This window comes from Limanda limanda, chromosome 1 (genome assembly GCF_963576545.1).
Source record: "Limanda limanda chromosome 1, fLimLim1.1, whole genome shotgun sequence".
Classification (NCBI taxonomy): Eukaryota; Metazoa; Chordata; class Actinopteri; order Pleuronectiformes; family Pleuronectidae; genus Limanda; species Limanda limanda.
The window spans coordinates 30894887-30911405 of NC_083636.1; the positions used below are offsets into that span (position 1 = coordinate 30894887).

Sequence of the window (16519 nt, forward strand, 5' to 3'; positions counted from 1 at the left end):
AAGAAAAGTCAATATGTATGCGTATGTCCATTAGGCTCTGCATCCTCATTAGACTTAGTTCTCGGAAGTCATGTGACACAGGACAGATTTACGTGCAGGGTCTGAATCTGTTTCACATAAGGAATCCACTCCAGCTCTATTAAGACGAAACATATAAACATTGACTGGTGGCATTTCTGAACCTGGTCGAAGAGATGAGCTATTAACAGACTGATGGTGTGTCGCACAGCGGCTGAATTATTCATGACTTTGACCACCAGGGATCCTGAGCCATTGATTTGTATGGGGATGAGATCTGCACGATGCATTACAAATATTATTTATAGGCTCAAATAGAAAATAACAGGCAGAATCAGGGCTCAGGTCGATTGAGAAGGACGTGGAATTGACTCTCTCCGTTTTCTAATATAAACCAAAAGTCACTGGTTATTTTAATGTGAAGTGAAAGCTGCAGAAATAGGATGACTCCACAAACTCTTACATGCACCCAATCATCTTTATTTCTTATTATACAGCTAAGCTGCGGGGTTGTACTAATTGATTTTCACATTAATGTAACATTTTTAATTGTTTGTTCTCCTCCTCTGCTCTTCAATCTGCCAGCAAATGATTACATTTTAAGGTCATTATTATTGAGTGCCAACGATTTCCATGTTCAACTATGTGCAATATAATTGGAATAACCTTTACATTTTATTGTCATATATAAAAGTTAACACAAGGGCAATGGTACAATGAAAAGTGTTGTACAAGAGGAAAGGTCGACTCAGGACTAAAGGCAAAGTTATAAAAAATACACATAATTTGAATAAAATAGCTTAATATAAGAAAAAGCAGAAAAGTTAATACAATATACATAGTGACAAGTGAGTACTAGTAGATATGTTGTTGCAAATCTAATGGCAAGCCCAGTTTAGAATAAATATGAATAAGTTGTAAGATGATAGTTGTGTGTTTTTGGTGTGTGTGTGAGAGGTGGAGTGGTCAGTGTGACAGTGAGATTGATGTTTCCGGTCAGTCCTGATGAGATCTCATTAGCAGGCAGCAGACGTCAGAGTTTGGCCCATTCAGCTCTCAGTATGTTAGTGTTTATCCACTGTGAGCTCCTTTAGCAAACACAGACGAGGCAAACTCCGGCACAACAAAGACCCTGAACACGACCACATGTTTCCATCTCACAGAGAAGACGTCGACTCAAGTTTCAGATGAGGTCATTTATAAGTGGAGATAGTAATTACACATACGTTTGAGTTTTAACAAGTGGCACGTTTATATGAATCATAATCAGACTTTGCTCTTTAAAAAAGTATTTTGTAAGACAAATAAGGTCAATCCATAATTGGAATATTGCCGGCCATGTAAATTGAGTCATTGGCTGAGGATGATCATCAATACTGGTACCCTGCACTAAATTCAATACATACTTTTAATGTAAATACTCACTGGTTGAATACATTTAAGTGACTAAGGAAATAGCAGAACTCGAGCTGAAATTATCAATCAGTTTGACAGAAAATCAATTTCTGACAGTTATCAAACAGAAATGCCACATTTTATCAGATTCTAGATTTTTAAACGTGACTGCTATAGTTAGTTTTACAATATTGCAAATTTAATTTATTTTCTTTGGGCAAAACTATGTAACTATGTTAAGATATTTCGTTGACTATGTTGATAATAAATTGAGACATTATCAACAGATTATTTGATAATCAAAACGATACGTTTTTCAGGCTTTGACATAAAACTAATATTTTATTATATACATTATAGTATAGTGTTCTCTCTCTCTCTCAGAAACTGTTGCATTATCAATATGTTGTCAGTTGCTGTTCAGTTCATAAATATTTGAAAGTGGAACATGTCACAGTTTACATAGTGTTTGTACAGAGGCCTGACTGGTTTCATCACAGCATCCATTAATTCATGCATTATCCATTAAATCCTTCATGTTGTGCCTGGAGCAACAGTGGTTTTTATGAATGCTTCTAAATCAAACACATTAAAGAGTTTAAATGTTGTCACCAGCTGATGTGACTGTGACATCCTTCGTTATAACAACAGGCTGCTGCTCTCTGCTCCTGATCCAGTGATTAGCCAGTTCCCGATGTGGACTCAGTGATCATCTCCTGACATGGAGGAGATCATCCATTGACTTCACACGCACATCTTTCACACTGCAACACAAACCTGTCTGTTCAACGCTGCGTCGTCTCTGCTCATATTTACACGTGCGCCATGTGTCCATTCACCACCACAACAACAACAACAACAACAACAACAGCAAGATGTAAACAAGAGGCGACACCACGTCACTTGATCTCCTCCACAACCTGCAGCGACACGTTCCTGCTCCAGGCCGATGGAAACAAACAAACAGCGGTGGAATGAAACGATGCACTAACCGGTGAACATATGAGTGACTCTTCAGCCGCTGCGAGAACAACGTGGCTCCAAACCAGTCCGATCACACATGAGGGAGATTCAGCCACAAGTCCTCCTCCCACACATGGGCTGATTGAATAAAGGGTTTAAAGAGAGAGAGGATATCGATGAGAGAGAGAGAGAGAGAGAGAGAGAGAGAGAGAGAGAGAGAAAGAGAGAGAGAGAGAGAGAGAGAGAGATCAGCAGGGGCGCTCAGAGCTTTTCCCGGGGCCCGCCCCCCTCAGACTGAAAAGGGGTTAGGGTCAGGTGAGCCCCTCCCTCAAAGCGGCAGTAACACAAAGAGCAAGTTGTGTCTTTAAAGACTGTGAAGATACTGGCTTCATTTGCCTTAGTCTGACAGCTCCAGCCTTATATTAGCTTCAGCTGAACTTTAGAAGTTGTCAAAGTATACATGAAATAGTTTGACTTTTTTCCAAAAATGGTTTCTGTCATTTTATTTTGCTCTTCTTGCACTAGTAATGTAATTTCAGCTCAAGTGTTTGTGTATCGGTATGTGGTCAATACTTTCACTGCTCTGCTTTTGGCTTCAGCCCCATGTGATCCTACAGAAGGAAAAAAAAAGTAGTGATGAAAGGATCCTATTAATTAGGGAAGCCGTCTTTCTCTTCAGCCACGTATAGCATATCAGGTTACCATGTCACAGCAGGTGCAGGGTATTTTTACAGTGATGTATTAGGGCCAACATGTTTTAAAAACCAGCTCAGAGAATAATCTGTTACTAATAAGCAACAATATAATAAGTAACAGACCCTGTGTTTTCATGTGACCGGAGACAAGACAAAATAAGCATATTGATTCACTTGTATAGAGAAAATTACATATTTCGATCCGATTTTTTGAAATGCTCGTCCCGTTTCCCATGGGCTGTCAGGATGTTTTACTGGGAAGCTCGATTACACTGTCAGAATGTCATATCATTCAATTCTGATCCCCGGATTCTCTGTGTCCACCACTGAAGTGGATCTGTCAGTGGGATTCCACGGTGACACCAATTAGTCACACTGACCTAGATGGCATGCAACAGTTTTCCAGGCACGGCCATCCCCACCCTCAGTATTGTTCGTGTCGATTGTAATGCAAATTAATTGTGACTCCCCGGTGTCCCTGTGAGTGCTCTTGCCCAAATTTTGTAAATTAATTAGCCTTTAACCCAGAGCCTCTGTTTCAGGCACCATTTCCTCTCGAAAAACAACGGTAGTGAATCTGTTAAACAAGCATGCAACAGGATTATACAGCATACCACTGCCATTACAACACACTCCTGCTCCTCCTGCCATTTCCTGTTGATGCTCAGTTTTCTTCCACAGTGGCTGAGTTGGCCACTAGGTTTATAAAGACGGCGAGATGTCAAACATACTTAGCTCAAGGACAGCTTCCTGGACAAAACCTTCAAACCCCCAGAGAGACCTTGGAGAGAGCTGTTTCTTAAATTTCTCCATGACTGAGGAGAAATGCATTCTTGAAGCCTTCCCCTCGCCTTTTAAGTATTTTCGTAGTATAAATATTAATGTTATGGCTGCGGACAGAATGCCCTTGGCTGAAATGGAACAAAAACAGGCTCAGTAGTGGGACAGACATCTAGATCCATCCATAGGTGCTGCAGACGGCTACACACATGAATGAATAGTGTACCATTTGCATTGTAATTCAAGGCGATATCCATACCACTACATTTGAGTTACAAATGTTTTGAAAAAAATTATAATTTCTGTCCACATGAAACTGTATCAGGTTCGATCCCCGCCCACAATGATGAACAGTGGGCATGCTGGACATTGGAAGTACTGCACTTCTCAAATGAAAGCGTTTCTCCTACATTTGTTAGCAGTTGTATCATTGTCAAGACAATGCTTGTAATTTATTATCCATGTTGCGTTCTACACTAGTAACCAAGGGTAGGTCATCATTTCTAAACGTTTACATTCCTTCCCATCCAGACTGGAACGCAGCCTTGGTATTCTCAAACAAAAATAGGACAAGCAGTGTTTCCAAACCAAACTAAAGTTTTGAGTGGATCTAAAACTCTGGACTGGTGTGTCCAGAGTTTTCAAACGAAAGTATAGTTGTATGGATTTAGCTTAATGCAGTAAAAACTTTCTCATGCACAAGTTCCAACAGCGGTTCAGCATTGTCCTCTGACTTCAGACACAAAGGTTAATCAGTGATTTCCCTGTGGGGTTAAAACCACCCTCAAGTAAATGGATTATCAGTTGAAACTAAAACCACATCGCTGGGAAGAATAAATATTAGCTTTTTAGACCCCCCCGACAAGAGCTTTCACAGCCGTTAAGATCTAGAAAGAAAGATAAAACATTGAGCTCAAATATCATCTTGTCACCTGTGGGTCAGTTCTCCTTGTCTGCCCATTAAATGAGACGACTGCAGGCTATCTTTTGACAGATTCTTTACTTGCTGTGGTTAAGCTGCCTTCCAGTATTATTCTCCGCCGTACAGTTCCCGGACTACTTACGCTGTGACTGGCACTGCGTCTCAAAGGAGCCCCTCAATCATCGCCTCTTAAATGAGACCAATCCTAGCAGGGGTTCAGTGGCGGAGACAGACGAGGAGCTTCACTCATTGCGCGACTGTACCTGAGGAGACAACCGTGGCAGCTGTTGCAATTCCCCCCCGATTCTCCACGCTTGAGCACACGGCCCCGAAGTTTTACAAACTCAGTGCTGAACAATTTCCAGCTGCACAGAGGCATGCAGGTTTCTACTTCAGACGACAGCTTGTGTTAGAGAAGGAGCCCGGAGCGGGATTCCTTATTCACAATCAGCTTCAGACTTCAAACAAAAGAAAGTTCAGAAAAGAGAAAAATCGACACCGACTCTTTTACTTTTCAAATGTGAGGCTGTATGTCACTGACAATATTATCTACAAGCATGTATTAAAATGATAACGTGGTTTACACAAGCTTTTGTCACTTATGTTAAGGCGTGTTCGTTTATCCTATATAATGAGAGAAGCCGATCCAAGATTTTGGTTCAATCAAATGTTTTATTTAAAGATACAATGAAGAGTTATTCATAGCTATGGACAATTATCACAGCCTATGCTAATTAAGTTAGCAGTAGGAAGATGAAAATGGCCCCGAACAGCAGGAGTCGTGTATAGTTATAACAGTAGAATTGATGTGATGGTTATGAATATTTGGAGGGGAGTCACCGCAAATCACTTTGGATCTCCCTTATTGGTCCAGCCGCAGTCCCACGCCTCTTGTCACCGAATCCAGGAAGTGACAGGGAGCAGCTCTCCGTCATGCACCTACGCTACTCTACCGGTTGCTAGAGCAACTCTATCTACCCTGACAGTCTGATGTTGTCTCGTAATTCAGCCTTCAGTAGAAAGTGTCTTGCTCTAGCCATCTTGGCTGCACCAACTTATCCATAACAAACTCTCTTCGACTCTCCTATCAGGACAGCTGTTAGACTGACCATCCTCGTGACGTACAAACATTATTAGCAAATTCCAAATATTAAATATGATAAGCGAAAGGTTGAAAATAATGATTTGTATAAGGTAATGTTATTGACCCACTGCTCCTACCTCCCCTTCTGCCTTTATGAAAAGAGTCTGTGCCATTATGGTTTGAGAACCTATTATTGTGTGTGTCTGCTCCATCAAAACAATCTTGACTGTGAATGTGTAAACATTCGGCACTAAACAGCAACGGTTATTAAATTAATTTGTATGTGCATTATATCTAGCTAAAACTACCTCTAGCTTTATTATTAAGAGTTCTTTCAGACACAACCTATAGTTAAAAGTTTGAAATTCCTAACACTTACATACAGGAAATATTCTGCTCCAGATGCATCATGTCCCAGAAATAACCACAAACAAGTGGTTAATACAGGTCAACAACGTCAATAAATGAGCTTTACTCATGACAGTATGAAGCATATAATTAACACACCACTTGCGTATCCTTGAGGAAAATGACCATATCACTGACAAAGTCTCAGTGACAGCCCTTCCAATATTTATAGTTCCCCTACGGTGTCATAATTACCATGTGAGTTGTGCAAACAGCTACAACTGTTCATTCCAGTTGTGACCATTGGCCTTAATAAGTGGCCGAACCCAGCTGCACACTAGTCTTTAACTAATGGCTGGAAACAGGTGGGAGACAACAAAGGATCCCACTGTGCTGTAATTGTTCAAATACCTGAAAGCCCTTGATACACTCCACTCGGCGCTGAGCCTCTGTGAGTACGTCCTGTAAAAACAACACTAAGTGCACACATGCACAGAGAGGTACTGGATGAATTTAGTATTTAGTCGAAATTGTTTGTGTAACAGTCTTAAATAATCTCAATAAAAGAAATAGTAGCCCACTCTACATCTGTCTAATAAATAGAAGCAACAGCCAGGTGTAACACCACATTAATACATTTTAAAATGACATGTTGATGTCTAGACAAACATTTCAACTTTGAACCCGAAATAATCTGCATCCATACAAACACACCGAAACACGCATGTCACCTTGTTGCCAACAGTATAATAACATAATTCACCTAAGCTTTTTAGGCATCACTCGCTCCTTTAAGGAGCTGGTAATAGCAGAGCCCACAGGGCTTAAAAGTGGATGTGCTGATGCCACCATTTGGTCAGTTGTTGTGTGTTCAATTATTTGTTAACAAGCAGCCAAAGAAGTGTGCAGCCAAAAGGAAAACGCTGACATTTTGTTCTTTTCAGCCACGGCTACATTTTTGACCTTGAGTTCTTCTGGATGTTCCAGAGATGGAAATGATCATGTACACACAGGTCACTGGCCCGATGGTCGAGTTGTGATTGATAAGACCGATTGAGGAAGTGAATGTCAGTGACTGTGTCAGCAAATGTCTCCATTTCTGCCTGTCCAAGCTGAAACACTGACCAAAAGCTTTGAAAAGAAAAGAGGGTCAACAGCCTTTAGAGAAGTCTGTATTTTAAGTGCTTAAAAGGGACGTGGACTTAAGATTTAACATAGAAAATATCATGCTTATAAGTGTTAATGTAGCTTCAGTTTAGCACAAACACTTCACTCATGTTATCTGGATTTTTGATCTTTAGGCCAGAGCCAGACTAGCCAGCTAAATGTTAAACTAAACCATCCGTCTCCTGGCTTTAGCCTTATAATAAACAACAACAGGTATAAAAGTGATATTAACCTTCTTGTATTGTAACTCTCAGCCAGAATGAACATATTTTCCTAAACTATGTTGTAAAGAATGTCCTGTTATCAGAACAATGTATGATATACAATGCCAATAAAAAAAACTGTACACAACAGAAGCTTGAAGAAATCCTCTTGCCTTTAAAAATCAGTCTAGGAGGCAGCAATGTGACAAAATATCATGTGTGGATTTAATTTGTGGGGGACTGAAAAAGTTCAGTTCTTCCAGACTTTGGTTGTGCAGCTTGCCAAGTGGAGGAAACAGCTGCTGCTGCCGACCCTGACAACAATGCAGACGCTGTGACTACCTTGGTTGGCTTTTAAATAACAACAAAAAAGAAATTCTCCCAGTGTTTGTGCGTCTGTAGGTGTGCACAATGGGAGATTAGATGACTCCATCAGTGTCAGTGCTCCCTCTTTTGCCGGCAAGAGTCTTCTTGTTTGCATGCAAGCAGGGGCAAGTTGAGATTCAATATTGTGCCTAATGATAGTCTTCTCAGAAGTCCTCGCATCATAAATACCTCCAGAGGAACAGGAAGTCGCTCGCTGAGCAAGACTACAGCGCAAAAGTGTTTGTTAGTTCATTCAGAATCGTGATGAGGATTAAAAATTGAAGCAAAATGACCCATAATTCCTGCTTTTTCATCTTTCAAACAAAAAGATGAAAAAGCATACACAGTCATGTGTTGATTCATGAGTCATATAACTTCCAGATGATCTAACCCGTCTGCCAAGTGCAGCTGTTACAACAGACGTCTGGAGAAATACATCTCTGTAGAGACCCATCAGATATAAAGGTGTCAACCACCAGTAGGAAAATAACAGTTATTATTTTTACCTTGATGTGATGATATTGAATCAGATAGTCCATACTGTGGTAAGCTATGAATGGATGGATGCACCACCTCCATGCCTCCTCCACACTCCTGTCAGTGGCAGTCCAGAAAAAGAGGCTTCCTGAGTAGGTTACAGAGTCCCGGGCTGCCTGGGTTAACGTGAGGACGGGAGTTCCTCAGTGGAGGAGCCGCTCTGCCACTTTTTTGGCCTGGCTCAGAATGAGTGAGTGAGCACAGCTGAGAGGGTGTGAAAGAGAAAGGGAAGGAGGGGAGGGAGGGGAGGTTTGAAGAGGGGGTTGGGGACCACGCACACATACACACACATATTTCTCTCGAGCACTGTAGTGGGAAACAATGGGCAGATCTCTCTCAAGGCTTCGGTTTAAAAAGGCCACTGATTCGACACAGGGCCACGACCCCATAAGCAAACATGGAATCCCCCATTCACACTGCAGTGCTTTTTTAACACCTGCAACAAAATAATGATGTAATGACCCTGGCCATTGTGACTTTAGCATGTGAACTAAAATAAGCCTTACCATAACAATACAGATGCATCTAAACCAAACATCTAGCCAATGCTGTATGTTTAACTCCCACCGAGGGAATTGGGACAGTGTAGGTTAGTCCACAGCGATGACTATTTTGTCCAAACTGCCTTAAATTCACTGAACAACGGAAATCCTCTATAATGACACTAGTATTCTGCCAAAGGCTTTGAAATTTCAGAGGTTGGATTGAAGACTAGAACGACTATATGTGTGTGATTGTATTTTTGTATGTTTCTAAAATAAAAAGAATCAAAAGTTGGAATGATGTGGTTTGGTATCATGTGTTTAGTGTGGTCTGGTTTAGGGCCCCCCAGGTGACTTTTGCTGGAGCCTTCAAAGTCCCTTTCAAATGCTCCTGGCTCCCACCCACCACCAACAACAACAAAACAAAACAAATAAATAAAAAACACAAGGCAGCTGCAGCTGTTTATAATCCATACAAAAACCTTTAAAGGGAACCTCTACCAATTTCACACTTAACAGGCTGTTACTTTGAAACAAAGCTTTTGTAAAGCTTCAGAGGGAACTGCACCAAATCTGATAAATCCGAGTTTTCCTGATAATTTTCATCGAGATCCATGAATTATTAGTTTGGTTCAGTAGTTTTTGTAAAATTCTGCTTACCAACACAACACAAATGAAATCATAACAACCACAACCTTTGTCGTCCTCCAAAAGCATCAGTACAACTTGTACTCTTGTCATCCTCCACAAACTGCTGGTCCCTCTCTCTTCAGCCACTGTATATCTTCCCATGTATCTCTCACTGGAGTCCTATTTCCTAACCCCGACCCCCCAGTGAGGTATTGATGGCTAAATGTCTTCCTGGTCCCTTCCTGTCAATAGACGTGATCTGGAGGCAGCCACCACACCATTAGCCTCCACCTGCGTCCCCAAAGACATAGGCTGGTAGAGAACACAGACTCCATAGAGTTCCTATGGCTATCCATTACCATCTGATGCTGCCTGAGTAACAAGGTGAATAGGAGCGGGGAGGTCAAAGGGGACAAGGATTGCTCGGCTCTTTTGTCCGTCTACAGGTGCCCATAGGGAAGAAGGTAATCGCGGCACAAAAAAAATGGAGAATAATGGTCACATCAGCTCGTCTCTGGTGCTGAAAGGCAAACCCGATACCTCCATGACTTGGGTTCTGCAGCTATGAGGTTAGCGACAACAATGCTAGAGTTCAGCGTAGTGAGGCAATGGTAATAAATCCTTAAGTCGTAAACATAGACCGTATATAAAGATCTACAACATGATGGCTCTCCCAAAGTAAAGCCACGGCTGTGATACAGGCCATAAACTCTGCCTCCGCCATGTTAGTGAATGTGACGTGGACCGTGGAGGATATGTTTTCATCTCGGTTTGTTTGTTTGTTTGTCAACAAGATTATATGAAAACTACTGGACATATTACTTGAAATTTGAAAGGATGCAGTATGGGTCAGGAAAGAACCCTATAAATCTTGGTGTGGATTTGGATCAGGTGGTAGTTGCAGACCTTAGCGGAGGACTCTACTCTACTGAGCGCCCTCTAGTTAGATGCTATACAAACTTTGTAATTGACATTCGAGACCGACTCGCAATTGTATCGGCAGGACTTCGATACTGCAGCTCCATTTCGCAGAATCAAATGCCATTGTAGCCACAAGATAGCGGCGTCCATATTTTGGCTTCAGTTCTAGATAGTGAGAAGAAGTGGAGATGCGTCGTCCATCTTTTTCCACAGTGTACGATTCTGTCAATATTTCCATAACATTCCCTCGCCAAAAAGTGATTCAGTCAAAACATATTCACTCCTTTGCACTCGCACAGGATGAAAGGGGGGAGGGTTTCATTTCACGGGCTGAGTATGACTGGGCCGAGTTGTCATGAGGACAGTCAGGGAAGGTCAGAGAGGGACTGTCAAAGAGCCAAGTGTCTTCATTCAGATTTTATGCCGACTAAATAAAGAGTGATGTCTCTGTGTCGGGCCAAGGCTGCTGTAAATATATCATTATATAAGTGGAATTGATTTCAACTTTAGGAAAGGGAGACACGACTCAGACTTGACTTTACGTCCCAAGCGAGCGATAGAAAATAACCTGACATGATAATTAAGAGTAATAGAGGTGCAGCGGAGGGGAGCTGTGCAGCGTTCTCTGGTTAGACGGATCCTTTCAAAGTTTTTTCTTTTGTTGCATGTTTTAAGCTCTGCAGTCCAGTGATCTTCAAACAATCCATTCTTCCTCTTCTCATGTAACTGCAGTGTAATGAGTGGATACATCATTTTAAGTATGATGGATGAGGCTGTACACAATTTCTTCAGGCTTAAGGAGGTGTTCATACTCCACTGAAATTGAAACCAGTGGCGGCTCTTACACAGGAAATGTGAATTATACAACCTTCAATACACAACTTTTGCTTTGGAAAATATAAGGAATGTAAATCAAATGTGAATTACAGGATAAGTGCAAACGCATTTCAAAAAAACAAAAACAGGACCATCCTTTAACTAAAACCTGCATTGACAATTGTTTATATAAATCACAAATCACAGCCGTTCTGGGACGACTTGCAGTATAACATGAGATTAATTCTGTACACGTATAAAGTATGCATGAAAACACTTTGAGGTTTGTTCAAATACCGAAAAAACCTTACGAGTGGACCGTTGAAACGACTGACAGCTTCAGTGACTTTTGACTGGGGGATTAATGTCCCATTAAAATGTTTGGAGCGTTGCGTGCGAGTGTTGAAGTGACAGCAGCTGCCAGCCCTCACCAGAACTCAACACTGGGAGAGTGGAACATTACTTCCGAGAGGACTGATACTTTCAGAGGAAGTTTCTGAATAGGTGCGATACATTCAGATCCAAGAGGAGAGATCTTTATATACAACCTGACTCATGTTTTAATGGCATCCACACATCACTGTCTGATAATAATTGTGACAAGTTGGGTGGTTCTGTTTTCATCTTCATCAGTGCGCATACGTTCAGTGTGTCAGTGTGAAACATGCAGGCATCCCTACGGTTACGCAAGCATGTCTCCCAATGACAGATCACCAATTTGACCAGCGTATCACACACTCACGGCCGTGTCACTGTAAATCTATATGGCCTCCATGCCGTACATCCACACTTGGTGTGCACTCTGCAGCCCGAGACAAGATCTTTCATGATGTTTATCCGATGTTGAAAGCGTGTTTCTTTTAGTATAGCAGATGTTGTTGGTGCTAGGTCACATATACACACAATGCATATAAGGATGCGACAGCAGGGAGGATAATGTTTCATTGAGAAAAGTCTGAGATCTATGTAGACATTTGTGTTAATTTTCTACAGTCTGCCTCCTTGTTACCAAGCAGGTTATGCTTTCATCAGTTTATCTGTTAGCAGGATTACACTAAAGCTAGTCGACCGATTTATTTCAAAATTGGTTCGAAGGATATGGACCAAGAAAGAACCCATTAAATCTTGGTACTGAACCGGACAGGGAAAAAGATCCAGGAATTTGTTTCACTTTCTTTAACATTGCATTTTTCAACATGTTCACTGATTTCTTACAGAATAATTCATGGTTCTATGAGTGTGTGCAATTTGGTGCAGCTTGGTTGAATTCAAGGAGGGATTACAACTGTGTTTAATACTTTTATATGGATCAAACTATTGCAACAGTTATGCAGGGAGGAATAGACATAGACAAACAGCCTGGTACTTGGAGAGTGGGGCGAACCTCCCTTTATCCACACCAGAGAATGAAACAAAGACAGGACTTGACAAAGTGCCTGTTGCTCTGCTCTCTAATACCTTCTAATATCACCTTTCAGCACTGATGAGGGCTTCAGGGCAGATGCACACCTGCACTCCCCAGAGCCAAAATTGGTAGTTTGTTTCAGTCTGGCCTTTGGGAGAAGCCCTTTGAACCTTTCAGGAAGGGTTGTAGAAACCTGACTTCTGCTTTATAGTGACTAATGGGAGCAGCGAAGGAGGAGGCAAGGCTGAAATTCAAGTTGGAATTCAGGCAGTTAAGCTCTGAACATGCTTTTGGTTAAGAACTTTAGCCAGGGTACCAAGAAAAATGCTTCTCCAGAGTTTTACTCACCTGGAGTTATTTATAAAATGTATTCACTCTGGTTTCTTGACATCAAAAGCATTAATCAACCTTTTTGTAATTTGCTAGATTGCTTCAGGAGATTGAAGGATCGAAGTGCCTGTCACGGGTGAACATTATTGTGATAGAAAGTAGAGATAAATCTGACATTCAATCATCACCCTGCACAAGGCTTTACCACCACTTCGAATTTCCACTTAGTGATTGATGAGGCGAAATGTGAATAACACAGTTTTTCTGCTCTCACAGCAGAAGGATCGTGGGTTATTTCTGATGCCATTTATAATGCCTGCACACATATCTGCATAAAATCAGCCTGAGAGGGCAGCTATAAAACCTCCTGTCACTCCGTCGCCCAATTATTTGAACAGCTAACAGACAGCGACATAAGGCTTCGGCAAGATAAGCGTGTTTTAAATTTTGACCATCGCAGCCGTCCTGTCCTGCTCTTTACAGTTCCACGTCATTATTTCCTCTGACAAATCTGACCAAAGCACTGTGGGACTGAGAGGGCTGCAGTGCATTGGGTTTAGGGTGGCGGGGGTGGGGGTGTTGCAGGGAAGCTGGTTGAACGAAAAAAGATTGGTGGGGATCTGAGTGGAGAGACAGGACAGAGAAACGCTGACGATGAGTTTGGCTCTTTGTGTGTTCGAGTACGCAATGTTGGACTTTTGCTGATGTCGTTCGATCGGTTCTCTGGATACAAACCAGTGCGATGAAGCTAAAATAACCCTGCAGAGTCTGGTCCTGCCATCCTGAGCTTCCACACGTCCATGTTGTCTTTTTGAAATCAGTGTACTGTTGCCCTGCCAGATGGATTTACAGGAGATCTTTCTGTATCATGTATACAATGTTGATGTAAGTCCTTGTCATGTGGTATCAAGTATCAACTAAATAATAAACAAAGATATTTTTCTCATTCAATTAATGAGTAATTTCACAACAAGAAATAAAATAATTGTCAATTACAGTTGCCAAGAGCAGGATCTCAAACGTGACACCTTCAGATGGGTCCAACTGAAAGTCCAAGGTACTCAGTATACTATAATGTAAGTAATGTAACATGACATAAGTCAATACAAATGAGAATTATCAATGACAGTTTGTTATTAAGTTGACCAATTCAGTTGTCATTCAATTCTCTATTGGCTACTCAGTCATAACCCACTGTTCTCAGAGGCAAGCAATAACAAAGATTTTGCACTGTTGACCTTTAACTCCAGTAAAAACATTTCTCAGTGTCAAAGTTGTTGCTTGTTCAGACGTATTTCCCATCATAGGCTTGTGCTGTTTTTTCTCCTCACGTCCAACATCACAGCCCAATCCTGCACCCAGTGAAAAGTGTCTACTCAGCTCAGACTCATGCGGTTCATTTTCCCACGCTGTTTAAATAGAAACTGCACCTGCCCCCATCTGAAAGCTGCCCTCATATTAGCAATCCGTTAAGGTTCAAGCGCTTTTAAAAAGGAATGGTAGGTGTAAATCTGATTTGTTTAGCATGTTACACACAAAACACACCCATGACAAATTTAGAGACCAGGAACAGTTATTTTGCACCATGAGTCGGGTGCTGAAACCATTAAACTGTGATTTGGACAAAAATCCATGTGCTTGGATTGTTAAAACAGAGCCCCAGAATACTGTCTAATGTTGAGTCCTCTACCTTCTGTAGGTTCAGATTTTTGCATGAGAACATTTTTACCAGCATTGATATACAGGTAGGCTGGGGGCTATGAATTCCGGAGTCTGTTCTCTTATCTGCCTGAAGCAGCCAAGCAATGTGAAACTTGATCCAGCTACGAGAAAGCTTTTACAGAGCCCCATTTCTCTTTCTCTGGCATGGCTGTTTTTACAGCTACATACTTTGTACAACTACACCTTGGTGGCAGTTAGACTACAAAACAGTTTAAAACAGTTATTCTAATTATCAAATCCTAAACACATTATTACCTGGTATTAGAATGATTCACAGAAGCAGAGACAGTCGGTCAGACAATACTAGTATGTTACATTTCAATAAAGTTCACAATCTTATTGGACAATAGGTCAAAGACAATTTCACCACATATCAACAACTTGGCGTTGGAATACTTGAAATATAGTTGATTAGGCTGATTATAGTCATGTTGCATGTTTGATACCTGTCATTATGTTGCGTTGATAACAGCATCTTATTGATGTAAATAAACCTTTTGCCAGTAATGGCACTGTGAGGCTGTACCGCACTGCAGTGCTTCGAGCTAATTGCTAACGTTACCATGCTAACATTTAGAGGTTTAGCATAAAACAATGTTTGCAAAATTAAGTTTAGCTAGGCAACGTGCTAACATTTGCTAATCATCAGAGTAAAACTGAAGCTGATGAGAATGTCATTGGTTTTGACTTGATATGGCTCAGTCGTCAAAGCTACTGGCCTATAATTCATCATGAGTGAATAATTTGTATGGAGATCGATCCCTTGAGCTCTTACTAAAATACACCTAAGTCAGTAGACTTAATCAGGACTAATCTTTTTGGGACGAATGTCTAAATAGAGTTTAATGACAACGAATCATGTTGCTGAGATATTTCATCTGGGACCGAACTTGTGGATTGACCAACTTGCCATCCCAAGAGCAATGCAGCTAAGAGAGCAATCTGTAAGTGAGTATTCATCCTGTCAATACAACACATCAGAGTTACTTCTTTGATGAATATAAATAAAAGAATAGCTTCACAATATAGTTTTGTCAGAAATAACAACTCAAGTATTCACAAACACTGAACATGCGTTTAGATATTGGATGACTAACGCTGCGGAAGCTGCAGTAATGTCCCCACAGGAAAATCAGGAATGCAACCATCATAAATTGCTCATCTGAAATCACAGCTGCGATAACCATAAGCCGTTAACTGTAACGTGTGGAACGCCTGTCTGCTCCATAATGAATGAGTGGCATACGGAGGACATCCTCTCAGAGAACAGAGAGCAACTGCAGTTTGTGGGTAGCTTTGTGCCTTCAGTTTAAAACAAACTCTAAGTCCTTCCACACATTCCTTCAGTAGTAAATGAAACTGTAAAAAGTCCAATAATATCATCATCATCTAATGAGAGCACATGCAGCGGTGTTAGTATCCGTTGCGGTTATGTAGAGACACAGACCTGGGTTGGAGTTGAGATCCATGGGGTGCAGAGGAAGACGTGCCCCCTTGTCGGCTGAATGGTGAGGGAGCAAAAGCCACACTGTCGCTGCTGACCGCCGGCCCCGAGTGCCACTTCTTCATCTGTTCTTGTTCCGTGCCACAGACAAGTCTATCTCTTTCTGCTAAAATACACACCGCTGCACTCCCTACCAGCGTCCCAACTCTCCCCCTCCTTCCTTTGTTTCTCCTCCACCTCATATAACACTTTCGCTTAAAACTTCATTTTTTTCCCTTGAGTCAAAGTGGG

At 41.4% G+C, this 16519-nt stretch overlaps 1 protein-coding gene across 2 annotated transcripts in view; it reads right to left on the reverse strand.

Moving 5' to 3' along the window:
- arhgap24 (Rho GTPase activating protein 24) overlaps nt 1-16519 on the reverse strand; it is a 63493-nt gene that overhangs the window by 11982 nt on the left and 34992 nt on the right. The window contains exon 1 of one of the 2 annotated variants that reach the window (XM_061072021.1): nt 16232-16289. The exons of the other annotated variant lie outside the window; for it this stretch is intronic. Within the exon in view, the coding sequence (XP_060928004.1) occupies nt 16232-16253 (22 nt within the window). The 5' untranslated portion in view covers nt 16254-16289. Of the gene's footprint in view, nt 1-16231; nt 16290-16519 lie in introns of those variants that run through there. 2 annotated transcript variants of the gene reach the window in all.